The sequence below is a fragment of the Athalia rosae genome, chromosome 1 (genome assembly GCF_917208135.1).
Source record: "Athalia rosae chromosome 1, iyAthRosa1.1, whole genome shotgun sequence".
NCBI classification, from domain to species: Eukaryota; Metazoa; Arthropoda; class Insecta; order Hymenoptera; family Athaliidae; genus Athalia; species Athalia rosae.
In genome coordinates, this window is record NC_064026.1 from 10889725 (window position 1) to 10912145 (window position 22421).

General features: G+C 44.8%; 1 protein-coding gene across 7 annotated transcripts in view; it reads left to right on the forward strand.

Annotated features, from left to right (window-relative positions):
* LOC105687007 overlaps window positions 1–22421 on the forward strand; it is a 146636-nt gene that overhangs the window by 119642 nt on the left and 4573 nt on the right. For all 7 annotated transcript variants that reach the window (XM_048648960.1, XM_025745974.2, XM_048648957.1 and 4 more), the window contains 2 exons: window positions 9262–9374; window positions 18994–19336. In XM_048648960.1, coding sequence (XP_048504917.1) covers window positions 9262–9374; window positions 18994–19336 — 456 coding nt within the window. Of the gene's footprint in view, window positions 1–9261; window positions 9375–18993; window positions 19337–22421 lie in introns of those variants that run through there.

The window sequence follows — 22421 nt, forward strand, 5'->3', positions numbered from 1 at the left end:
AATTGCACGCTTCGTGCAAAAGATAATTATTAAAGAAAAAAAAAAAAAAAGGGTTAATTTTTTAATCAAGGATATTCCGTTGCGGACTACCACCCGCCCTTTAAACCCCTTGGGATGTTGATCTCGTGTGCGGATTGTAGCGAAATACTTGGTGAGATTAAAAAATTCTCACGTTTTTTAAAAGAGAAGCGTGTATCGCAATCGCTCGGTACCTCCGCTCTGTATCGCCCGTAAACATCGGAGGATCACAAGCTAACGGGGGAGTCGCGGTGCATAGCCGCGGCAGTACGCGGTCTTTGAAACGCGGCGCTGACGTTAAAAAAAACTATTTACTTTGACAAGCAGCATGGCATCGCATGGCGTCACATCGTATCTCGTACGTTTCCTTGGCCTTAATAATACAGCGAGCGGGATAAACCAAGACCAGCCGACCAACCCCGATGTTCCGCGTACAAGTAAAAACTACACCTACACAGCTACACCTCGCCTATTAATAGCTAGAACACGTGTCGACCGAGGCGTAGCTCACTGCCATTATCGCCCGACAATTTTACATCATTACGCGTAATTGGAGGACCCGATTCCCCATTATACTCGACACGGGCCCAACTCGTACCCCCACCCGACCGTTGCCGCTAACTTTTTTTTCATCCTTTCTTCGGTAGTCTCTCACTTCTCTTCGTTTCTTCGCGTGAGAAGAAGATTACACGGTCGTACTCTGTATATCCGTGTACCGTATAGGTATACGCGCGTTACGATTTTTACTCTCGAAGTACGTATGATGCGACGTCTAGGTATGCGCGGTGCGTTAGTTTTAATGATGGGCATCATTTCGGTATGACCCTAAAAATAACAGTTAATTCCAGTTCGTTAGTCGACGCGAGATACTTTGACGTCCGCTCGTACATCTAGGAAAAGCTGATCAAAAACTCCCCGCAATAATACCGATAAACAAATTTTTATCACACCTTGTTCATCTATTTACCTTCCCCTTCTTTCTTTCCTACAAACTATCGGATTTCCAGCTACCCGATATCGAAGCTTTCCTCTCCTTTCCTTTCTCCTAAAAACTCGCGGAGGATAGAAAGTGCAGATGGAGAAAAAAATGCGATGCATTGACGCGCGCAGCTGCGGTGATAGGAGCATCGCATCGTACGTGAAATATACACTTCTAGTCTCATGCGATGAAAACGGCGACCGGTCCGATGCGGGGAATTTCGATGTAATAATAGAAAATGGTGGCCATTTAAATATTGCTTCGGGTTGAGCTATGCACATTCCGCAGTACCGTACTCGTCGCGATACGGTGGTACGTCGAACGCGTCCCATTACGAATATACGTACGAATAAGCGAAAAATGAAATGAGAAGAGAAGGCGAAAGAAAGGTGAAAGAAAGAAGAAAAGTTGAGAAAAAAAAAATCCTCGGCGATACCGGTATACACCTGAACTGTACATATTACACGTACGTATAGGTATACCGAAAACCCTCGCTGCAAAGGCACGGCACACGGCTTATTATACGATTATTCCATAATGCAGCGTACTTTGTAAAAGTTAGATTGCTTCTTGCAATAACACGAAGCAGAAGAGGCCAACAGACTGTCTTCCCTCCCCCCCCCTCCCCCCCCTCGTTTCAGCGGAGAAAAAAACGAGAGAGACGAGAGAGAGAAGACGACGGGCGGCAGAAATAAGGGAAGATCGTAGCAAAGAAAGGGAAAGGGATGGCGCATCGCGGCCTCCAGCGATCTTGAAATATCTTACATGGAAAACACCTCCTTGTTTTTTTTTCTTGTTTTTTTCTGTTTTTTTTTTCAACGTTACCTCAACTTACTTATTCCTCGCCCCCGTGAAAAAGTCAGTGATACAAGGGGGGGGGTCTGTGTTCTGGGGAAAGGTGTGCGGAGCGAGTTTCTTTTCAACATCTTGGAATAAGGTGTGTATATACACTCGTACCTTCGGTCATGCGTTTTACCAGTTACGCTGCGGCGAGAAGATGGTTGCTTTTGAGGTGAGGAAAAATTTTTCCTCGCTTTTCTCGCGTATAAGTTTTATACATTTGGAGGAGCAACCGGCTGCAGGTGAATAACCCAAGCCCTCCTCCCGCCCCCCCTGGTTTGCAACGGAAAAGTTGGAAGTCGGAAGAATCTTAAGACGGAGGTGAGCTGTACATAACACACCGAACAACACTCGACTATACGGTAGATAGAGAGGTATGTATGTAGGTGCACATACGTACGTACGTACGTACGTACATGTACATACCTACGTCGTTGCTGATACGTTTTTGCGCGCGGTGACTCGCTCTTTATTACGCTGGGGAATCCGCTTTGTTTCTACCAACGACGATCCCGTGGGGGTTAAAATATGGGGGCGGGTGAAACGGGTCTAAAACGTGAGAGAAAGTCAGCGGCGGTAACGGTGGCGGTGCGAAGACTGGAATACAGAAGAAAGAGGAAAAAACCGAGAGGAATGGAATAAAAAAAGAAAGAAAAAAAAGAAGTAAAAAAAATTGAATAGAGAAAGACCTGTATATACACACGCGGTACGGACCTTCCATTACATCGGCGGAAGACGTACCTAGTAGGGATCGCGGGAAAGAGGAAAAACGACAAACGAAAAACGAAAAACGAAAAAGGAAAAACGAAAAATGAAAAAGGATTCGAGTCTACCGCACTGCAGGATTGTTCGGATCCCACGGAGGTCCAGGTTTTACGAGTAAAAAGGAGGGAACGTTATAGATTCGGGTAATGGCTCAGGGGTTAACTAGGATCGTTACACCATTTCTGTGAACCTATAGACGATCCGGTCGGTGATCTATATGCTGTACGGAAAGAATTAATACGCTCGGTAATTCTTCTATACGATCCAAACTATCTGGGCAGAGTTAAAATTCTGAACAATTTTCTGGAAAATAATTTAAACCGTAGCCCCCCCCAGCTTACAGCTAATTCCGACCGGTCGCTGAATTACTCTTTCGACGATTAATCGGCCGATCATTTGCGCCGCATATTATCGCATAGATAATTATTCACCCTCACCTGTACAGGTGGATGCACGGTGATCGGTATAATGCACGTATAACGTCGCACGGGTACCGAACCAGATTTTTCCGCTATGGTAGCTGTACTCGCAGGTATAAAGTCGAATAAATCATACGGTACGGTGTCGATGCCGCGGCTCGAGTTGGCGGTTATCGCTTTACATAAATCAATGGCTAATCCAAGCGTGGTTCGGCTGCTGCTGCCGCCGCTGCCGCTGCTGTGGATCCCAACTACTCCGCCGTTTTCACGATTTCTTTCTTTATTTCCGTATCTCCTAGTTGCGCGCCGTTCTCGTTGTTGCGGCGTCGGCGATTTCCTCCGGTAACGTCAACGGTATTCGAATAAAGGCATGGAAAAAAAAAAAAAAACATTAAAATTCTTTCATCCGTATCTTTGTCGGGGGTGTTTTTTTTTTTTTCTTCTTTCTTTTCTTATTTTCGAAATGCCAACATTTTCCCCGATCACCGTGCACGCGCACGACAGACACTCTCGCATTTTCGGAATGCACGCGAATGACATTATTTCGCCCGGAAAACTAAACGGTAGACGTCGTACGTTCGGTTTGTAAGAAAAATTTTCTCCTCCCCGTGTGACGCGCGAGCTTTTATAATTAGAAAACGGTCGCCAGACGAACTTACAACAGACACGGATATCGTCTGGCGTAAAGTCGGAGGTAAATGACGTTGTTTATAATGGAAGAAATAAAACTCGGATGTGTGTTATGCTGTTCGGTTGTAGGGCTGACTCTTTCGCCTGTACAACTACATATATCCGAAGAATTAGTACATCGTGGTTGCATACGATATACATATGTATATTTATCGTACGCTACGCGGAGCTTGTCACGTCAGTCGAGTTACGCGGTGGAAACGGAAAACCGGGTTCGAAGGGCGTCAGGAAGACTGAAATGGGTCGGGTCGCAGGGTCCTCCGGTAACAAAGCGAGGTCGTACCGCGGAACCGCAGTTTTACGCGACACCCTTGTTACGACCGTCTCGATCCTGGCCCCGCAACTCGATTAGTCAACGTGTTCCGGGCCCCGCCGGGCCATCCGAGAATAACGCTTCTGGTTTGAACGCGTACTCGCCGGTTAAGACGTTGTTTTGCGGCGGACGGATACCGGGAAGCTTCGCTATTTCCTTTTGTTTTATTCAACGTTCGTGTGGTCAGACTCACGTGCGTAATTGGGCTGAGATTTTCCGTAAACTTGAATTCGCTAATTAGCTCGTGGGGGTTGAAATTGGTTGGAACAGGCGACGCAAAATTTGCGTCATGCGGCCGAGATACGAATAGAAGGACTCGATCCGAGTTCGATAAAAATGTCTAAACCGGCGTCGATTTTGTGCCATCCACCGTCCGCCCACCGCCGGACTTTAAAAGGGAATCCTAGCCCCGTCGAGGACCCTGAATTATGTAACACTCCTCGCAACCTGCCGCGGATCTCTTTTTGAATTCTTTGACGTTGTTCAGTCAAACTCCCCGAAAATAAGAAAAAAGTTTAGAGTGGATGAGGGGAGAAAAAGCTCATGGTCCCCCCAACGAACCCCTATGAATTTTTTTCTCCTCTGTTTTCCTTTTTGCTTCTTACGTTTGCGCGATGGAGATTTATTTATTTATTTATTCGTTTGTTCAACTTTCCAAATTTGCAAATTTCGCGTCAGCTCTATACATCTATAATATACGCGTACGTACACCAACTCAAATCACAGGGGCTGATGTGGTGAGGCGGAGTACAAAGTTATCTAAAACACGTACGTGCAGCGTAAAAATCAGCTATCGATTCGTCCGGTTCTTCTTCACTGACCAATCCCGAGATTGGTGCGAAAGGATGAACGAGCGGTAGGCGCGTTCGGCCACTTTTACGTATCGCCGGCTAATAATTCGAGAAGGAAATGAGAAGGCTAACTCGGCGGAGGCCTCAAAAAGGAAAAGCACCGGGGCAAGGCCTCGGAACAGATTCTGCGGTTTCGCCTTAAACCCTCATGAACAATGTTCTCGGCTTAAGCGTTCGTTGGTAATTTCTCCTGGAATCGGTGAGGGAAAGGGGCAGGCGGTTGGAAGGCTCGTTGTTACCTATTAACACCGAGGGTGAGTTCAGCTGCCCCGAACTTTTTTCTCCATTTTTCATATGCCTCCACGACTTTCCCGAATTATCTTATCGGTGTCATTTAAAACCTACTGAAAAAATTTGGAGGAAACCGTGGACCTCAATTTCTCAATTCGCTGGAGATAATTGTTCGATGAGAATTTTTCCTATTATCAAAAAATTCACAGCGTACAACAATACGAACGCTTCGAATGTCTGTTTACCTATCGATGATTTCCCAACGTATTCAACAGGCAATTCGTTTGTGGTTTCGCTAACTCTCGACCCTTTCGAATGCTCAATGCCCAATGCCTAATGCGAGGCTTAAGGATATCCCGACAAAGATTATACGAGAGAATCAAGTACCGCTCCCCAAATTCGCCGAGAAAATAAACACTCGCGATGTAAGGGTTGTAGACTTCCGAGGACGACTCGAATTAATAGAAACGGAACTTTTCGGCGGAAATCTACGTTCTCAAAATTGAGCCAACGACGTCCTACCGACGGAAACTGCAGTGACGTTCCCTCTGCCTATTTCCCTCTCTTCGCTGTTTTACTTTTTTTTCGTTTTTTTTCGTTTTTTTTCGTTTTTTTTCGTTTTTTTTCAACGTCAACGATATAACGGTGATCCTGTTTACAGTCACGGCGTGCACATCGAAACGCGAGTTGCACGGGTGGTTGGTAACGGTAGCTGCCGGTAACCTATGTAAATTTTTGGACAATCGTGTAATTACGGTTACGTAGTAGGTACAGCGAGCTTTTCGCTATGGTTTGGGGGTTCGCGGGCAGCTGGGGAAAACGCAGTGACGAACGTTACGGAGTTACGTTCGCGTCTACGTTGTGAAACTACATAATACCAGCTCGACTGGATACATATAAACGTATACGTGTGTACGTACGTGTGTACGTACGTACGTACCTACTATAACGCGAATGGTTAAATCAACGGGACAATTTTCAATTCGGACCGACATTGTCCCGCTCAGTTTATGCTAATAAAACCGCCGAATAAAATGACCGTAGGTTACCACCGCGCTTGCTTAGTATGTATAATACGTTTATGTAAAGTGTGCCAACCGCACGCCATATAATTGAAAATATTTTTTATTTGTTCGACGATTGCTTCGCCATCGTATTATATTTTCTTTATACATGCCGGAAATTTCGTAATACCAGGGGGCCGGTAAACGTGAAAATATGGTTTGACTTTATGGTGCAGATATAGTATAGTATAGTAGAGACGCATCCACGGGAGTAGATTATAATGATTATATGATATGTGAATAGAATACAATGGAATATTGATTGCACGTTGTTAGTAGCAAGCGAATGTTAACTAGAATATAGAGCTTCGAGTACGTGGTGTATACACCAACATATCCTGGAACACAGGTGTACAAATATTCCTTTGTTTGCCACAGCTTCGGAGTTGCTTCGTTACGACACGACGGTGGTATACTAATTAATCGGAGCGTAGCAAATCAAGATGGTACCCGCGAAACTGGTACATGGATATAATAATTTAACTCTCTCTTTGTCTCTTTTTTCCCCTCCCTCCCTCCCTCCCTCACCCTCTCTCTCCCTCTCTCTCTCTCTATGTATATATATCAGCGTTCATTTACGCGATACATTAATATAATTCTGCTTACGTTGGGAATATAATAATGTTGATAATAAATATGGCGGGTGATTATGAAAGGTTTTTTCTGATGCAAAGATTCCGCGAACCCACCTGCGAGCACGTTATTATAATATCTGCGCCCCGGAAAAATTGATAAATTAAAAAAGGGAAAAGAAACGGAGGTCCAACATGAACCCTAAAAATGATCAACCGAATTTCGCTGCCGATATAGGTAGGAGAAATTTCGTTCTCAAACGACCTTAATTGGAACGTTTAATTGGCATCGGGTTACTCCGTGCAGCCTCGTTGGTTTCCTCTGATAATCAGATTCTAAAAACTAGAATAAAAATCTACCAATAATGCGCGGAGGGCATCTGTTTCCAGATTCGATTCTTTGGATAGAAAGCGAGAAGAGATATCCGGGTGAATAGGTGTACGTAATAGCGTGAAAATTTTTCACGAATTCTCCGAGGATCATCCGTGGATATTGAGAATAGGGTGAAAATTTTTCGCTGATTCGTCGTATTCGGGGTAAGCGGGTTACCGAATCGGTGTCGTAATGCTCGAGGGTCTGTAAAGGTGGAATACGACTCACGATTTCTGGCAAAAATCTTCCCGCGGTTCAATTGTTGGACCGCCGATTAGCGCCGGTCTAACAATTATTCACGGATCTACTCCGAGGTCACGTTACACCCAAGCTCCTTCGAGTATATTATATTTCTCCACGCTCTGTTTCCTCCTCTACGTACACTACGAAGAAGTAAACTAGAAATGAGAAACGAAAAATGAAAGCAGCTACAGTTGCAGTTGCAGTTGCAGTTGCAGTTGCTGTTGCAGTTGCAGTTAGTGGAACAAAAAAGAGAGAATGTGAAAATCCTCGACGAGACGACGAGTGTGTCTGTCGTTCAGAATGAAGATGAGTAGGAGGAGGAAGAGCAGACCATGGCAAGTACCTGCACGCTGCTGAATACCGACAACCATAGGAGCCTAACGCGGAGGTGAGTGAGACGTCGATCAATACGACGACAACGTGCAGGACTATGACACGTGGAATCGAGACGACGACGACGACGACGACGACGAGGAAGAGCGTGAAGCTGCTTCGCTCTCGCAGATCAGACTTTTAGACTTTGGCGAGAGTTTTCGCCGCAGCACCCAGTCATCGAGTCGCGCTGGGAGTAGAATCCGAAGGTTCGCAAGGAGAAGAATGAATTGGAGAGTGAGGGATGAGATAAAATACGGGATAATAATTCGCCGCGAGACCCCTACCAGGCGGGCCGAAGTCTTGCTTTCCAATTTTTCGAAACGAAAAGGGAGATGGATTCTCTTATACAACTCCGCGGTTGTGTCGTGGCGATGGTGGCGGAGTTTTGGCTGAATCCATTAGCGGACGCCATTAATATCTCCGTAATGATGAGTGATGAGCAGCCCGCGGAGGAGGCGGCGGCGCGGGGAACGGGGGGAACGGGGGGAACCCTCCCCTCGGGGTGCCTCGCCTTGCCTCGGCTCGTCTTCTTGTCTCCCGCTCGCGGGTAGCGTTTGATAAATGCTGCTTTTCTTGGCAAACTACCAAACAACCGATACCCCCCCCGATAGCCTCCAGGAGCAAACGCCACTCTTCCTCCTCCTTCCTTTATTCCTTTCACCCTCACATCTCCTATACATTGTAATGCGACGTACTGCCCAGTCGGTCCCCGTCGACATTGGGTTAAATTACCAAAATTTTCACGAAGAAAATATACCGGCAAAAAAGATGAGGAAGTAGAAAAAAAAAAACAAGGAAAAAATTAATCTCCAACCCTAAAATTAACGCTGACGAGGGAAATAAGTGCAATTTGTCAGTGTCCGTCATCGCGTACGCACACACCCGAAGCTCCGAAATTGCACGAACGGCGTAGTTTTTTTTTCTTTTTTTTTTTTCAGGTCAGATAATTTCAGACAAATTATTTAGGGCTGTATACGTTTTGCCGTTTTATTCGGAACGTCGTTTCTGTTTTGTACACATTACGTGTGCGTATTCGCATACGTCGCGCGTATGAATTTACGCGTACACGTATAAAGGTCGCGGTGGTGCGGAGTTTCTTATATTAATCGTAATTAATTAAATAACGTGACAGAGCAAACAAACAACTTTGCGGAAGGAAGAGTCGCCCGCTTTGTGCCCTGAATATTATGCATAGACATATATATACCTAGTCTAGAGCGTCTGAAAGCGCGTGGTAAAGATTACTCTACCACGGCTTACATAAATTTCCATATACTTTTGAGGGAGTTCGGTGGTAGAGATCCGAACCACTGCGCTAAACTTGAAAGAGGAAGGAGCTGCGACCCCCCTTCCTTTTCATTCTCATACATTCTCTCTATTCTCATTCCTTTTTTTTTTTTTCCATCCCTCTGCGCGAGTTACGTAACTCTTCTAGGATTAAAAAAAAAATGAGAAAAAATCAAAGAAGAATCCCGCGTAAACAAATGAGATCACGGTTAATTTTTACCGAATTCTGTTGTGCTTGCAGATGATAGACGCCTCCTACCACACCAACCCGTCGCTGCAAAGCACGGCCTTAATCATCACCAGTGCAGTCATCCTCTTACTAATGGCCGCCATCATTTCCGTCGTATTTTGGAAGTAAGTATTCTCCGATCCGACAATTATATACTTCACACGTTGATGATCCGCATCGACGAAATGTCGACAATATTATTTTTTCCCCCCCTTTTTTCTTTCATCATTTTTCGTCCAACCCCCGGCCCATCCTGGACTCGAATATCTTCGAGTCAAAACGATGGATCTCTGCATTGTTCGAGGAAGGGGAAAGTGCTAAAAATAAAATGAACGAGTTCCGCGTCCGATAATCGGTCAATTAGTTTTTTTCATTCCTATTTCGGAGATGTTGTCGCACGGTCGAAGACACCCCGTGGTCGTTGAGGAATAATTCTCGCCGAGAAATGGGAAATCATTGGTATTGGAGTAGCTCTTAAATTAGCCAAAAATAGGCTGCTACGGTCGGGGATGTTTTAGTGCCTCCGCGTGCCCCTGACAGTAATGTTTTTCTCTTTAGAACAGCTCGAAGACCCCTAACCACCCGTAACTACCCGCCCATACGTGACTCACCTCGAGCCGAGACGACGATAGATTTATAACGCGCAAGGATTTCGGAAGAATTAGAAATTCCGAGGAACACGGCCTGCAGTGCGCGGCTATACCCACGTCGGTGATAATTGTCAGAAATTTCTCAGCGATGCGCTTTTAATTTTGGGTAGAACGAAAAAAAAAAAAAGAAAAAAAAAAAAAAAACACCGAATACCCGACCAACGAGATTTTTCTTACCGCTCGCGTCCAGTTTTTCGCCAAGAGGTAAGATTCTTCGGCGCATTTTATTCGCGGTGTAATAAACGTTAGTTACACCCACCTACCTACCTACCTACCCCTCTGAGAATTGGGTCGGGGTTTGCTTCGGGGTGTAAAGGTATAAAGAACAAAAGGTAGGGTAAGACGGGGTAGGAGTCGGAAAATCCAAGGCTCGTTTGGAGGTGAAGAAGTAACGGAATTGTGGTCCAGATTACGAGGAGATGCATAGCTCGATCGGCAGCGGCGCCGAACTTCTACGCTAACGCCGACCAAGATTCATGTTCGATATCTTTCGCACCTCTCCTCTCCCCTCCCCTCACTCGCGCGGACTCCCTCTTTTTCACCTTACGTAATTTCCAGAGCTATCCGCCGTTCCCCGTCTTTTTACCTACCATCTAAAGGCGCCTTCGATTCCCACGGGGTAGTAAATTGTGACTCGATAGTTTCCTTTGTTTTCTGGCATCCCCGCAGTACCCACCGTACCAGCGACGAGCTTTTACCGATACCTCAGCATCTAACAACTCACGTTATGCCACTCGGTTTTCTATTTCTGACTCGATAATCGATCTTCGCGATACGATCGGATCGGGAAATTAATTCATACTCTTCGGCGCACAGTCAGCCAGACCGAGGAACGTCGAAGGTTAAATTGAACCTTCGAACGGTTTTCCAACCCTCCCGCCTACAAAGTCGCACGTCGAACGTGCGCCGGCCGGCCGTACGTAGTATGTACGTGTCTCTATTTTTGACGTTTACATCGCCGAGAACATCTCCCTAACAACACAGCTGCAGCTACTCCATCCCAGACTGGCGTAAACCACCTCGGGAGCGCAGCAAAGCATCTCGCTAACGAGCAACAACTACCACGCGCCAGAGTGTACACGAAAACAACAAATGCAACTGCCTCATTTCTGCCACTCGCTCATACGTCAACCTTGAGAACAACTTTTCAAAGTGAACGCTCACTTCGTATACCTACTGTTCTTCTATTATTTGACCGAGAATTCGTTTTCGCCGAACGCTAAAATTGCGATTGTTTTTTGATCGATGATCCGAGACCGATGGATACGGCGTGCCGCGTTTCGGTGTGATAACGTTAGAGAATTTTTCCACCCCTCTGGCTATAGGTATCCCCATTTTTATTTCTCACGGAATTCCAATTCCCCGAAAGAATCGCCGCGCGCGGCGGCCACGATGGCCAAAGATGATATGATCCTGCCCCGGGTGGATTTCGCCTCCTCTTGCGCCGCTGAATCTTGGGTCGCCCCTGCACGGTCACTTGATCCCCCATTATATCCAAGGGGAATGCATTCTCGTGGACGCGAGTGTCGCTTAGTTTTGCTTCAACGGACTAACTCGATATCAGCGTTGTCCCAGACAACGAACACCCCACTTTTTCGCGTTGTCGCGATCCGACCGACCCGATCGAGGGCTGCCCCCCGGTCGGTCCTTCGTTCCGAAGTGATTAAAGAATAGCGCCTGTAATCAGACGATAGACATTGAGCCGAGTTTGAACCGTCGAGAGCGACCCGCTAATTGCACCGCGTACATTAGCCCGTAAATCAAAGTCCGAGGAACGGTGTTGTCGAAAAACCACGGCGATGCTCGGAAAACGAATCATTCAAACCTGTGTACGCGTTACCGAGCAACCTACACTATAGTCTCTTTGCACGTACGTATATACATATATACCGCACACGATACGATACACTAGGAAAGCAACGTAGCGTACACCGGCAAATTGAAGAGCTTTTCTTTTGTGCCACGGGTTACCGAGAGAAAAGCAGCAACGGCTAAACCGCAACCGGCAGCGGCGGCAACATCCACGAAACGAGACCTGCGAATTCACCGCTGAACTTCGCCCACGCTCTCTCGTAGTTTCAACCACTGACCCGAATATCAAGGGCTCGGAGATTTACACCACCCAAACGAGTCTGCGGATCGCTACCGATGATTACCGCGATTGCAAAAAGGTCACCAAAGTACGAACGTACCGGAGGCAGAGGCGCCGCGAAAAGCGTCACCTAAAAATTGGGGTCACAAGGTCGCTTTCGCGGACCCGTCGCCCGCTACGTTACACAACGCGAAGAGTGACGAGAACTTCTTTAGCTCAGATCAAAGGACACCTTTGCACTTTGTCGGACAACATCCGTACGAGACGTTTCTATGTATTCAAAGTGCGATTATCTCATCTGGAGGGCGGTGTAAGCACCTCGTGTCATCTCATTTTTGAGTATCGTACTTCAGAGTCGCGATCCCTCAGGACGTACCGATCGTCCGAACTCGTCGCTCTGTCCGCCCTGAGGTTGGGGGGGGGGGAAAGATGAGAAGGATCGTATTTATGGATACGTGTGTCCGTCGAACCGAGAAAATCCTCGTCGTTGTTTGCCCTCAAAGAAAGCGTCGCCCGTATTTTTCGCGGAACGTTGAGTGCCCCGGATTCTCCACGGTGTCCAGTTACCGGCTAAACTTTTACCTAAAAACCTCTACTTGGCTTTTAGTTTTAACTCGACGCGCGGTGAGCCAAAAAGCTGGCCCTGACAAAAAAAAAAAATACGTAAACACAAACTGGAGCAGAACGAAACGAATGACTGTACTTTTATTATGGATAGAAAATTACTTGGAAGCAAGGAAAAAGAAAGAAAAAAAAAAAAAACAAGTGGTGCGCAACGGTGATGCGAATTTCCATATCGATTGTCCGATACGTTTCAGGAAAAAAAGGGGTATGTAATCGTAACACTCTCCAGCGAGTTTCCGGCCCGCAGTATAACGTCACTCAAATTTTCAGTTCCCCATTCCGGTCGGGCAGAAAGAACCCATACCAGTCGGCGAACACCCGAATGTCAGTACAGCAGTTCGTTGGTTCGTTCGTTGGTTCGTTCGTTGTTGTCGCGGGTATTTTGTTCCTCGTTGAATATTCAGGAGAGGTTCAACTCTGAAGGGATCGGAACGAACGATGAGGTGATACGAGGAGAAAAACGGAAATTACCTTTCGCCGGTTTAATATCCACTTCGTTTGATTACACCCTTTTGTTTTTTTTTTTTTTCGAGTCTTCGACTTTTACAAGAAACTGATGTACACGCTGTGGATTCATACTTAGAATCATTGCCAGCTGTATCTTAAAAAAGAGGGAACCAATTTCCTTTAATGAAAAGGAAAAAAGTCTCGGATAAATGACGGACGAAAAATTTCGAGTATAACGAAGAATATAATAATACATTTAAATTATACCTTAATTAATCATAATGAAAAACTCGAAGTTTAATACGGGATTGATTACACACCGGCATGCACAACTGGAGCTGGAGGAGTTCAAGGCAATTATCGAAGCGGAAATATTACCAAGATTTTCAAACTCTGATTCTCTGGGGGATGTTTGTTAACTCGAATCATTTCCAAGGCTTCAGTTCACCTCGAGAGTTACGTGCTAGAAGCGATAACAAATCCTAGACGGGGGTGAGGGGATGAGGGGGGGGAGGGGGAAGGTCAGCCAGCGTTTAGAAGATGACGACGCGTCGCAGTTCACGTTCGCTGAACGGTTCACGTGTACCGGAAGAGTCCCCAGCTTGAGAATAAAGAGAGAAACAAGATAGTCGGGGGGGGGGGGGGGGGAGAACAAACAATCGGTTACCTCGTTGCCTTTGGCACTTCTTGGCCGCCCCGGGTGCGGGTGCAGCGCGCAACTCCCGAAGCTCGCTAACGAGATCCGGGAGATCTCGGTCGAGTACGAGTAGGGAACTCGACTTTGTACCAGAATTTCTCACTTCAACGGCACAGTTTACACACTCTAGTTCCGCTATACCCACCCCCCCATCGCGTTTTTCGCACGATTCACAACTCTGCCAAACTTTTCAACTGACGTCTATTCCTCCGCGCTCCCGTGTAGATTTTCCGACTATCCATTACGATCCTCCCAAATTGATCCCCGGATTAATTTTCTATGATTCTACGACTGTAAATTGAATTTCGGTACTGTCCTGAATCGGAAATTTCGAGTGCCAAAAGTTGTTACTTCTCTCTCTCTCTTACACGCTCCACTCGGAGCAATATAATCATTTAGAAATTCAGTTGAGTTTGTAAGTTCGGAACCGTATACTCGGAGTGTAGACACATACCTGACTCGTTCTACGGTTGCAGCTGGCTAGCCTGTCCGTAACACGGGCTCTCCACGTAGGCTAACAGCCAGAATACTCGGGTCAGGATTTCATGCCAACACTCTACCGCACGTTGGGTTACTAGTCTCTATTCGCATTGCACATGCATGCACGTTCTCCCTGGAGTGCGGTTAACGTACTTCGCCGGATATATAACTAACCCGTTAACATCGATCTACGACGGGGTTGAGACGATATAACCGAATATTGCCGGGGATCGGTTGGCTGTGCCGCAGTTGTCGTTCGGAGGAAACTGAAGTCTCCTCTGAAAAAAACCGGGAAAACGTTACCGTCGAAAAGAGTTTCAAATATTTTTCTACCCTTCGCTCGTCGAGCCATAAAACGCGACTCGTTCCCGAGGGCTTTCGAATCACAGGTCGATCGATGACATCACCGATCTTCTCCAAACCATCCGAACCAAGATTCCCGCGTTGAATCACTGGATTTCCGACCACACGTGTAAGAGATCAGAATTTTTTGAGAGTCGGTTGAATCCTGCAGTCGATCGATATCGCCACCCCCGTCTCGAGTCGTTCCACGATCCCCCCCCCCCGATTTCTACGAACCTCTAGGCAAATGATTCCGCATACGTCTTTGTCGCGCGACAATGACCGTCGCGACGCAATTACACACCGTTAGACGTAAATCTGGTTGCGCGTTATCCGTGGGGCAATGATATTCGGAAGCATTAAATCATCGCAACGGCATACCGAATTATTGAGATGATTACGCACTCTCGTGAAACCGAAACGTGACACGTATATACATTTCGAATCTGGTACAAACAGACGCGCCTGTACTCGGACAAAACGCGTTAATATATTTTTGAAAAGGTCAATTTCACCGTTAAAAGTTTTTCACGTTTCTTTTTCTTTTTTTCTTTTTTTCATTTTTGCCTGAAATCGATATCGCTGGCTCCTACGATCTAATTTCGCTGGTACCTACCCTACCCTACGCACAATGCCCAGCTAGCCGCCTCTGTCTTTCTCGCTCTATCTTCCGGCGTATCGGACGTAATAATCCTGAATGGTTCCCAGACCCTGACGTGCTGTCACCACCAATCATAACCCATTCAGTTTGGTGCGGGTTAAATTACCCATACGAACCTACGCTGTCCAAAAACAAACGACCTGAGTCACTCTCGACACTACGTGTTCATAGCGGAGCGGCGGAGCGGCGTAGCCCTTCGTTTATAGTTGGTACGCACATTGTATTATACGTACCCTTCGCATGACTCGAAACCAACCCTTTGCAATCGGGTACGGAAAGGGTAAACCGTCCGGACCGATGTACACCGGTTATATTTATGGGAGACGATATCTTGTTTGGGGGTATACGCGGACATGATAATCGCGAAGCGTTTAACGCAAGAAGTGTAAAGAGAGGAACGAAGAAACGATGAATAAAAAAAAAAAAAAAAGTAGAAGCGGATAAGGGAAGCCGTGAAGTTTGAGCTACAAGCGTAGCGCAAGAGCTGCAGGATACCGGAATCGGGATTAAAATCAGAGCTCGCGTCTCTTCTCGCCCCCCCACGAAAAGACACGAATCCAAATTAGGGCGCTCCCATCCCCGTTACTCTCCCTACACTCCTACGGGGCAAATTCAAAAAGTAGATTTCCAAGTGAAAAGTGGCTTAGCATACAAATTTATTCGAAAACTTTCGTCATTTAAATATCTGTGGTGTTTCAATCAAGAAGTGGGTATAGCTTATACGCACACATACATCGCATGCACGACACATAGCCTGCACTCGCCGGAAAATGTCGTCCGTCCAACGTATCGATGCTGAGATGATATCCGAACCGCCGTTTCACACAATTTTCTCGATAAAATTTTCATCGCATCTTCATGATAACAATACCGGCGGACGGTATCAAAAAAAAAACGAACGAATAAATAAGCAAATTCTTCGGTTCGCCGTGAACCTTACAGGTCTCCGATTTCATTAAAAACTCCATACAACTTTTGAAAAAGGCTCGAACCTATTCGCTTGATCCTACGCAGCGACGTCTTTCTTCTTTGACCGACGTAATATATTTCGGGACTGGTAATGATATTTGCTCGTTAGAGCTTCTACTACCCTCTTTTACCTCTAACAACCCCAACTCAAATATTCCGCCAACTTCGACCCCCTTCTCTCCCCTATCCCCCCTTCTCTCCCGCTCAAAATTAGGGCAAGTCTTTTCTTCCCTGCAGTTCGTGAATCGTTCCTGATTATTGTTTAAACTATTAATATTTGCAATACCCCCGCCACCTCCCCCATATTTCGAAATCCCCCGAGAGAAAAACAGCCGAAAGAAACTCACGTAAAATTGTGCGGGAAGCTTTTTGTTTTTTTTTTCTTTTTTGTCTTTCACTTTTTTGCCCTCCGCGAGTGCAATAATTCATGTAACGCTGATATTTAATTGCGAGGAGAGGAGTGTGCTTCGAATAAACGGCGATGGAATATCCAGCGTGAAATAATTTAGAGTTTTAGGTTTCGAACGTTTTCGCGAGTGTTTTTCGAAGCGTGGTTCAATAATTCGTTTAAATATTCCGAGACGGTGTTCTCTCGCCTCGTGAAATCGGTAAGAGGACGCTACCGTGGCTGCCGCTACCGTTTTCCTCGTTTTTGGGAAACCTGCGGAAAATACGGAGAATGTGAACGGAATATCGTTATCGCGAGGCTACCGGCTCCTGCGGGAGAGAAGATATCCTCCAGACATTCCTCCGTGCAAACTAACGCGCCCCATAAATGTTTTAAATATACAGAAATTTCCTCTCTCGAGATAGGAATAAATAAAAAACCCCCGCGATGATAATTCGAAAGGTATATATAGTCGAGCTTTCGCGCTCCTCTGTATTACCTTTTCAGGAGCGAACGAATATCTGGAAACGTTTCGAAAATGATTTTCAATCGGTATTGCCATCGAAATATGAAAGAGGGCGAAAAAAAATATGAAGTCGTACGCTAGCAATGAGATCTGCGAGGCATTTAATTAGACCGAGGTTGGAATATCGACTATTCGCCACTCGGAGGAAAATAATCCGCCGATTGAACGTGGATATCGTTCTCACACTGCCAGCGACTCGAGGAAACCTTTTTCATTCGCGAATCTTCACTGTGCTGATAATAATCGGCGCTACAAGCCCCAGTCGTGTTCTTCGCTTATAATGACGAGTGATCGCAATTTATTTGATGTGAAAATGTTACAGTTCCATAGATCGGTGAGTCACGAGCACAGGGTTCTTGGGAGTAGTTTCGGTACGGGAACGCGAAACCGAAACTTGGGTCTTTGGTTGTATAAGATGTCGCGAGGTTGGGTAGTGAAATTTAGGGGATGGTATTAGACTAATTGAGATGTTACATAAGTTCACGGGAGGTGAATGCTCTGTTTTAGCTGAGTGGGCTAAACATACCGTGAAACCGTGGAGGCGACCTGCACGGTCGCTTCTATACGAGGAAGATGAGCTTCTCTCTCCTATAGGTCGCAACTTACCTACCTTACCCGCAAAACGGATTAAGGACCCTGGCAAATATTATCGACCTCCAAGTATTAATTGGATAACTGATGTGAAACGCGCCAAGTAAATTATATACCTCAACGTGTATTCCCACATTATTCCTCCCTTCTCGTTCTCCGCCACTTCGAATCCCCGACAATAAGACGATCGGCAATATACCTTTTCGTAGAAAATGTCACTCGCTTCGACGACACTTGGAAGAGTTCAACGGATCCAAACGAACTCTCGTCGATAAATCTATTGGGGGCTAAAATTTAACGGAAATAAATTTAAAACCCCTCTATTACGAGTGATTCAGAGAGTACGTTCCGGACAACTTCACTCTAACTCTGATCCCGCGAGAATTCACCTCCGCGATATTCTTTCTACGTTTCGTTTATTTGTCATTCTTTTTTTTTCTAATTTTTCTTTTTGAATTTATTTGTTCTTTTATTTTCACCGTCAAGTGACGTGAACCGCGCGCTCGTCTCTTCTCAGCTCCTCGGAGCGACAGAATTGCCGGAGATTAACGTCCGCCGCTCAAATTCAGGAGGCCACCGAGGGTCTTATGATCCCGAGTTATAGGATTATGGGCATTATTCGCTTCGTAGTCCGAACCGTTCCGAACCCTCTCAACGTCCTACTGCGCTGCAGTTGTACACAAATGAGATGTATAATATAGAGAAATCCCGGTTATTAGTTGATACAATTGTTATTATATTACCTTCGTATAATACGATGTGTATTATCTCCGGGAAACAGCTACTGTACTATAGTCGGTACTCCGATTTACGCGTACTTCGTGTTCAAGGATAAAGTTAGATTCACGTGATTTCTATGGATATTTGAACGAATACGAGTCTGTATGCGTACGGCGTATGATATGTAACGAGCGTCCAATGTCTAAAGTTATGCAAACCGTTTGTACATTCGGTGGTATTGAATCTCCGTTGGATCTGGGTGATGTGCGTTCGTCGATGTTTAACGATGTGCGAGGCGAAAACTCCCATGAAAGCGTATTAACGGGTAGTAATGTACTTTGAACAAGTGCAATTGGAACGTCGAATTTCAGTCGGTAGACTAATATAGAGCGAAAGTTGCGGAGGATACGAAAGTTACGTTGTCCGCAAACGAATGAAGTGGCTCGGTGGTGATCGAACGATGCGTTCCATGCAAAACTGAGTTAGAGTCCTTAGTTCTCGACGATCGTGCGAAACGTTCCAAATCTAAATAGAAAAAATCAATTTTTCTGTTTCAGACATAAGCGAAAAGTGCAGAATTTACTGCCGTGTAAAAGTGCGGCGGGAGCAGCAGCCGCGGCGGCAACGGGAAGTCGGGGAAGAGGGGGAGTCCTGGACGGACAACCCCATCCTAATGTCGGAGGGGGTTCCGTACTTTACGAGGATCTTCCGGACGCGGTTTCCCACTCCGGCCTGGTGCACAACCATTTTTCAAGCCACCGCCATCTCCACCACGGGAACCATTTACAGCAAGAACAACAGCAGCAGCAGCAGCAGCAGCAGCAGCAGCAGGTTCCTCAACATCCCGGTCTTCCGGGTCTTCCCGGCCTCCGTCCATCTTCAGGACAGCCAACGATCGAGGTACGAGCAATCCCCGAAGCAGTAGTGACGAGAGCACCGGCTCCTCACCACCTCGACTATCTCGACTACCGGGACCCGAGGGCGATCCTCCGGGTAGCTGACAAGCCCTCGAGAGCGGTACTCGGCGGTTATAGAACCCCGCGTGCCCTCCTCGCTAAATCTCAAGGCGTCCCATTCGCAATGACCAATCAAAATCCCGGCCCTCCGGTGACCCCGTCATCCCCCGTATCTCAAGTTCGTCAAATAGCCGCACAAAATGCCCTGATAACGAGCCCCTACCACCATTTACACCCCCATAATTGTAGCCCGCCGATATCGGAGAGTCGGCTGAGGCGGCTCTCCGGCGATCCAATAACCCCGACGCACCGGCCAAGGTTAAGAACACCCACTCACCAAAGATCCAACTCTTCGGCGCCACCGTCAACACCTTCCCAATCCTCGTCACCGTCGCCCCTACCACCGACACCCCCGCGTTATCAGAGAAGAAGACCGTCGGTAGATTCCGAGGGTTATTCGTTCGTCGACTTCGTCGGCGATGCGGACGGTAAATTTGACAATAGTTTCAATCCCGGAGAGCGTCGTCTACTGGGGGGTAGATCTAATTCCGTCGATTCCGAAGGTTATTCTTACATAGATATAACGAATAATCGCAACGTTCGTACACCCGGTGCTACGAGAAGGGTCGTTGTAAGTGGCGTTGACGGCACAGACGAGGAAGTTTGTCCACTTTGTACGGTACAAAGGATTCACGGTCTACTCGCCCATCCCGAAGACGTTTACAATTACACGAGTCCGGGCGAATTATCTTCGTGACATTCGTCTTTCGAATTATCAAACTAGTTCGATGATACAATTGGATCGGACGTTCTGATCAGTCCCCCGCGTTTCGGGAGTTCGTAAAAAGAAGAAAAAAGAAAACAACAAAAAAAAAAAAAAGCATACGACAAGTTTCGAATTAATTTCTATTCGACATTCAATTACCAACTTCGTTATCGTCATTAACCGTTTCGCAGGGTCCCCCCCAAAAAATTTAATATCATGTAAATTATAACTTTTTCCTTTTTTACATCACCCTACACGACGTGATGAGAGACCGGAAATCGACTGAGGTACATTTTCATTATTTTTTTTTCCTTTCCATGTAAATACAACGCCGTGTATAGGATAGATTATAGATGAGTATACATGAAGACAGTGAGATAAAATATAGAAAAAAAAAAAACAAAGCAAAATAAGATTAAACGAGAGAAAATTTTATTAGGTCAGACATATACATAGATAGCTGTATAATAAGTAGTCAAGTCAGGCCAGACTAGTCAGTATTTTATTATATATGTTTCCATCGCTTGGTGTCTCTACGCAATCGGGCGGGCACGCAAAAGTAAAAACCTATGGTACGTAGAGTGACGATGATTCGTTTATTCGACGTGTGCGTCTGTCAATTTGGGATACTTGTGTCATACCAAACCACGCGAAACAATCGTTATTGAGAATACTTTTTCGATAATCGTTGCGATTGCGAAGGCACGAAGAAACGGGAGAATAAACTCAACGGTTGTAAAAATTATTAAATAAATCAGCAAATAAATGGATAAATAGAAATGGAAGAAAAAAACAGAGAAATAAGAAATCTAATAATAATTATACGTCATCATCAATTTATCATCATCAATGTTACATTGTAAATAAGTTATTCGGAGAGATAATCAATTGCAAACGTTACCAATTTATTCTTTCTACTATCAATTTTGTACGATAGCTATTGTTACTATTATTATTATGATCATTATTATTATCATTATCATGATTATTTTTATTTTTTATTGTCGTCATTATTATTATTATTATTATTAATGCTACTATTATTTTTATATTATCGTCATTATTATTATTATTATTATTATTAACATTATTTTTATCACAAATATCATTACTTTTATTATTATTATCATTATTCCTACTATTATGATTATTATTTATTGTTTAAAAAAATTTAGTATGGGCGGTGTACATATATAATATTTTGTAAATAGGATCGAGGGATAGTAATGTTTAAAAAAATACAATGCGAATGTATGTAACATACGTGTGTGTTGAAAAAAAAAAAAAAAAACAAGAACAAATGGAGAAAAATTATGATGAGAAAAAAAATATTGATAAAATAAAAATTACTTTGATGAAAAATTTGAATAGGAGTGGTTATTATATATATCCCGGTCTTACCGCATATCCCAAAGTCCCGTTATTCCTTTTCATTCATTGATAAATCATTTGTTATACATATACTGATACTTTTCCAGTAATGACTTATTTATATAATTTCTTTTTGTTTTTCATATCTTCTCTCTTCGTAAATTCGATGAACGGATTCGAACATTCAATCATTGAAACCCCGAAAAATTGTTTGTTTTCGTGAAAATTGTTTCAGAAATGGTGAGATCGCGATATTGGTTCCTTGGTTTTTTTTTTTTTTTTCTTCTCGATTTTCTAATAACCGGTATTGTTTCATTCGAATATACATGCGGGTTTACTTGATTTTTTCACAACGGTATAACCACTTCTGGGTTCAAAATTTTCCAGGGTAAATACAGAAATGAATAAGAAATTATGATACAGAAAAAAGTATACAGTTCGCAAACGTAGCGAGGAAAAACTTGTTCTTAAAAATGGGAAAAGAAATGAGATGAGAGAAATAGGATGAAAAAGCAGAAAAATAATAACAACAGTAATAATAATCATAATAACAATAATAAGAAGAAGAAGAAAAGGAAAAAAATGATGGTGATGAAGGCGAAAAATGCGACGAAAAGCACTTTCGAAAGTGGAACTACTCGAGCATTGTTCGCGGTCACCTCTGCCCCATGACTTCCGTCTGGATCTTGCCAGAACTGGAGAACCTCTGAAAGATCTTTCTAATTTCGCAAATGGAGCGCTCTTCGTTCTTTACAAAGATATTTGTAGCCATGTATGTGTACATGGAATCGTATATACCTATGTACTAAAATCTACCACATCCACCACATACGTTATTAGTCGATCGTGCGTTTGTATGTGTAATGTAAAGTTTTGAAAACGCCTTCGAATA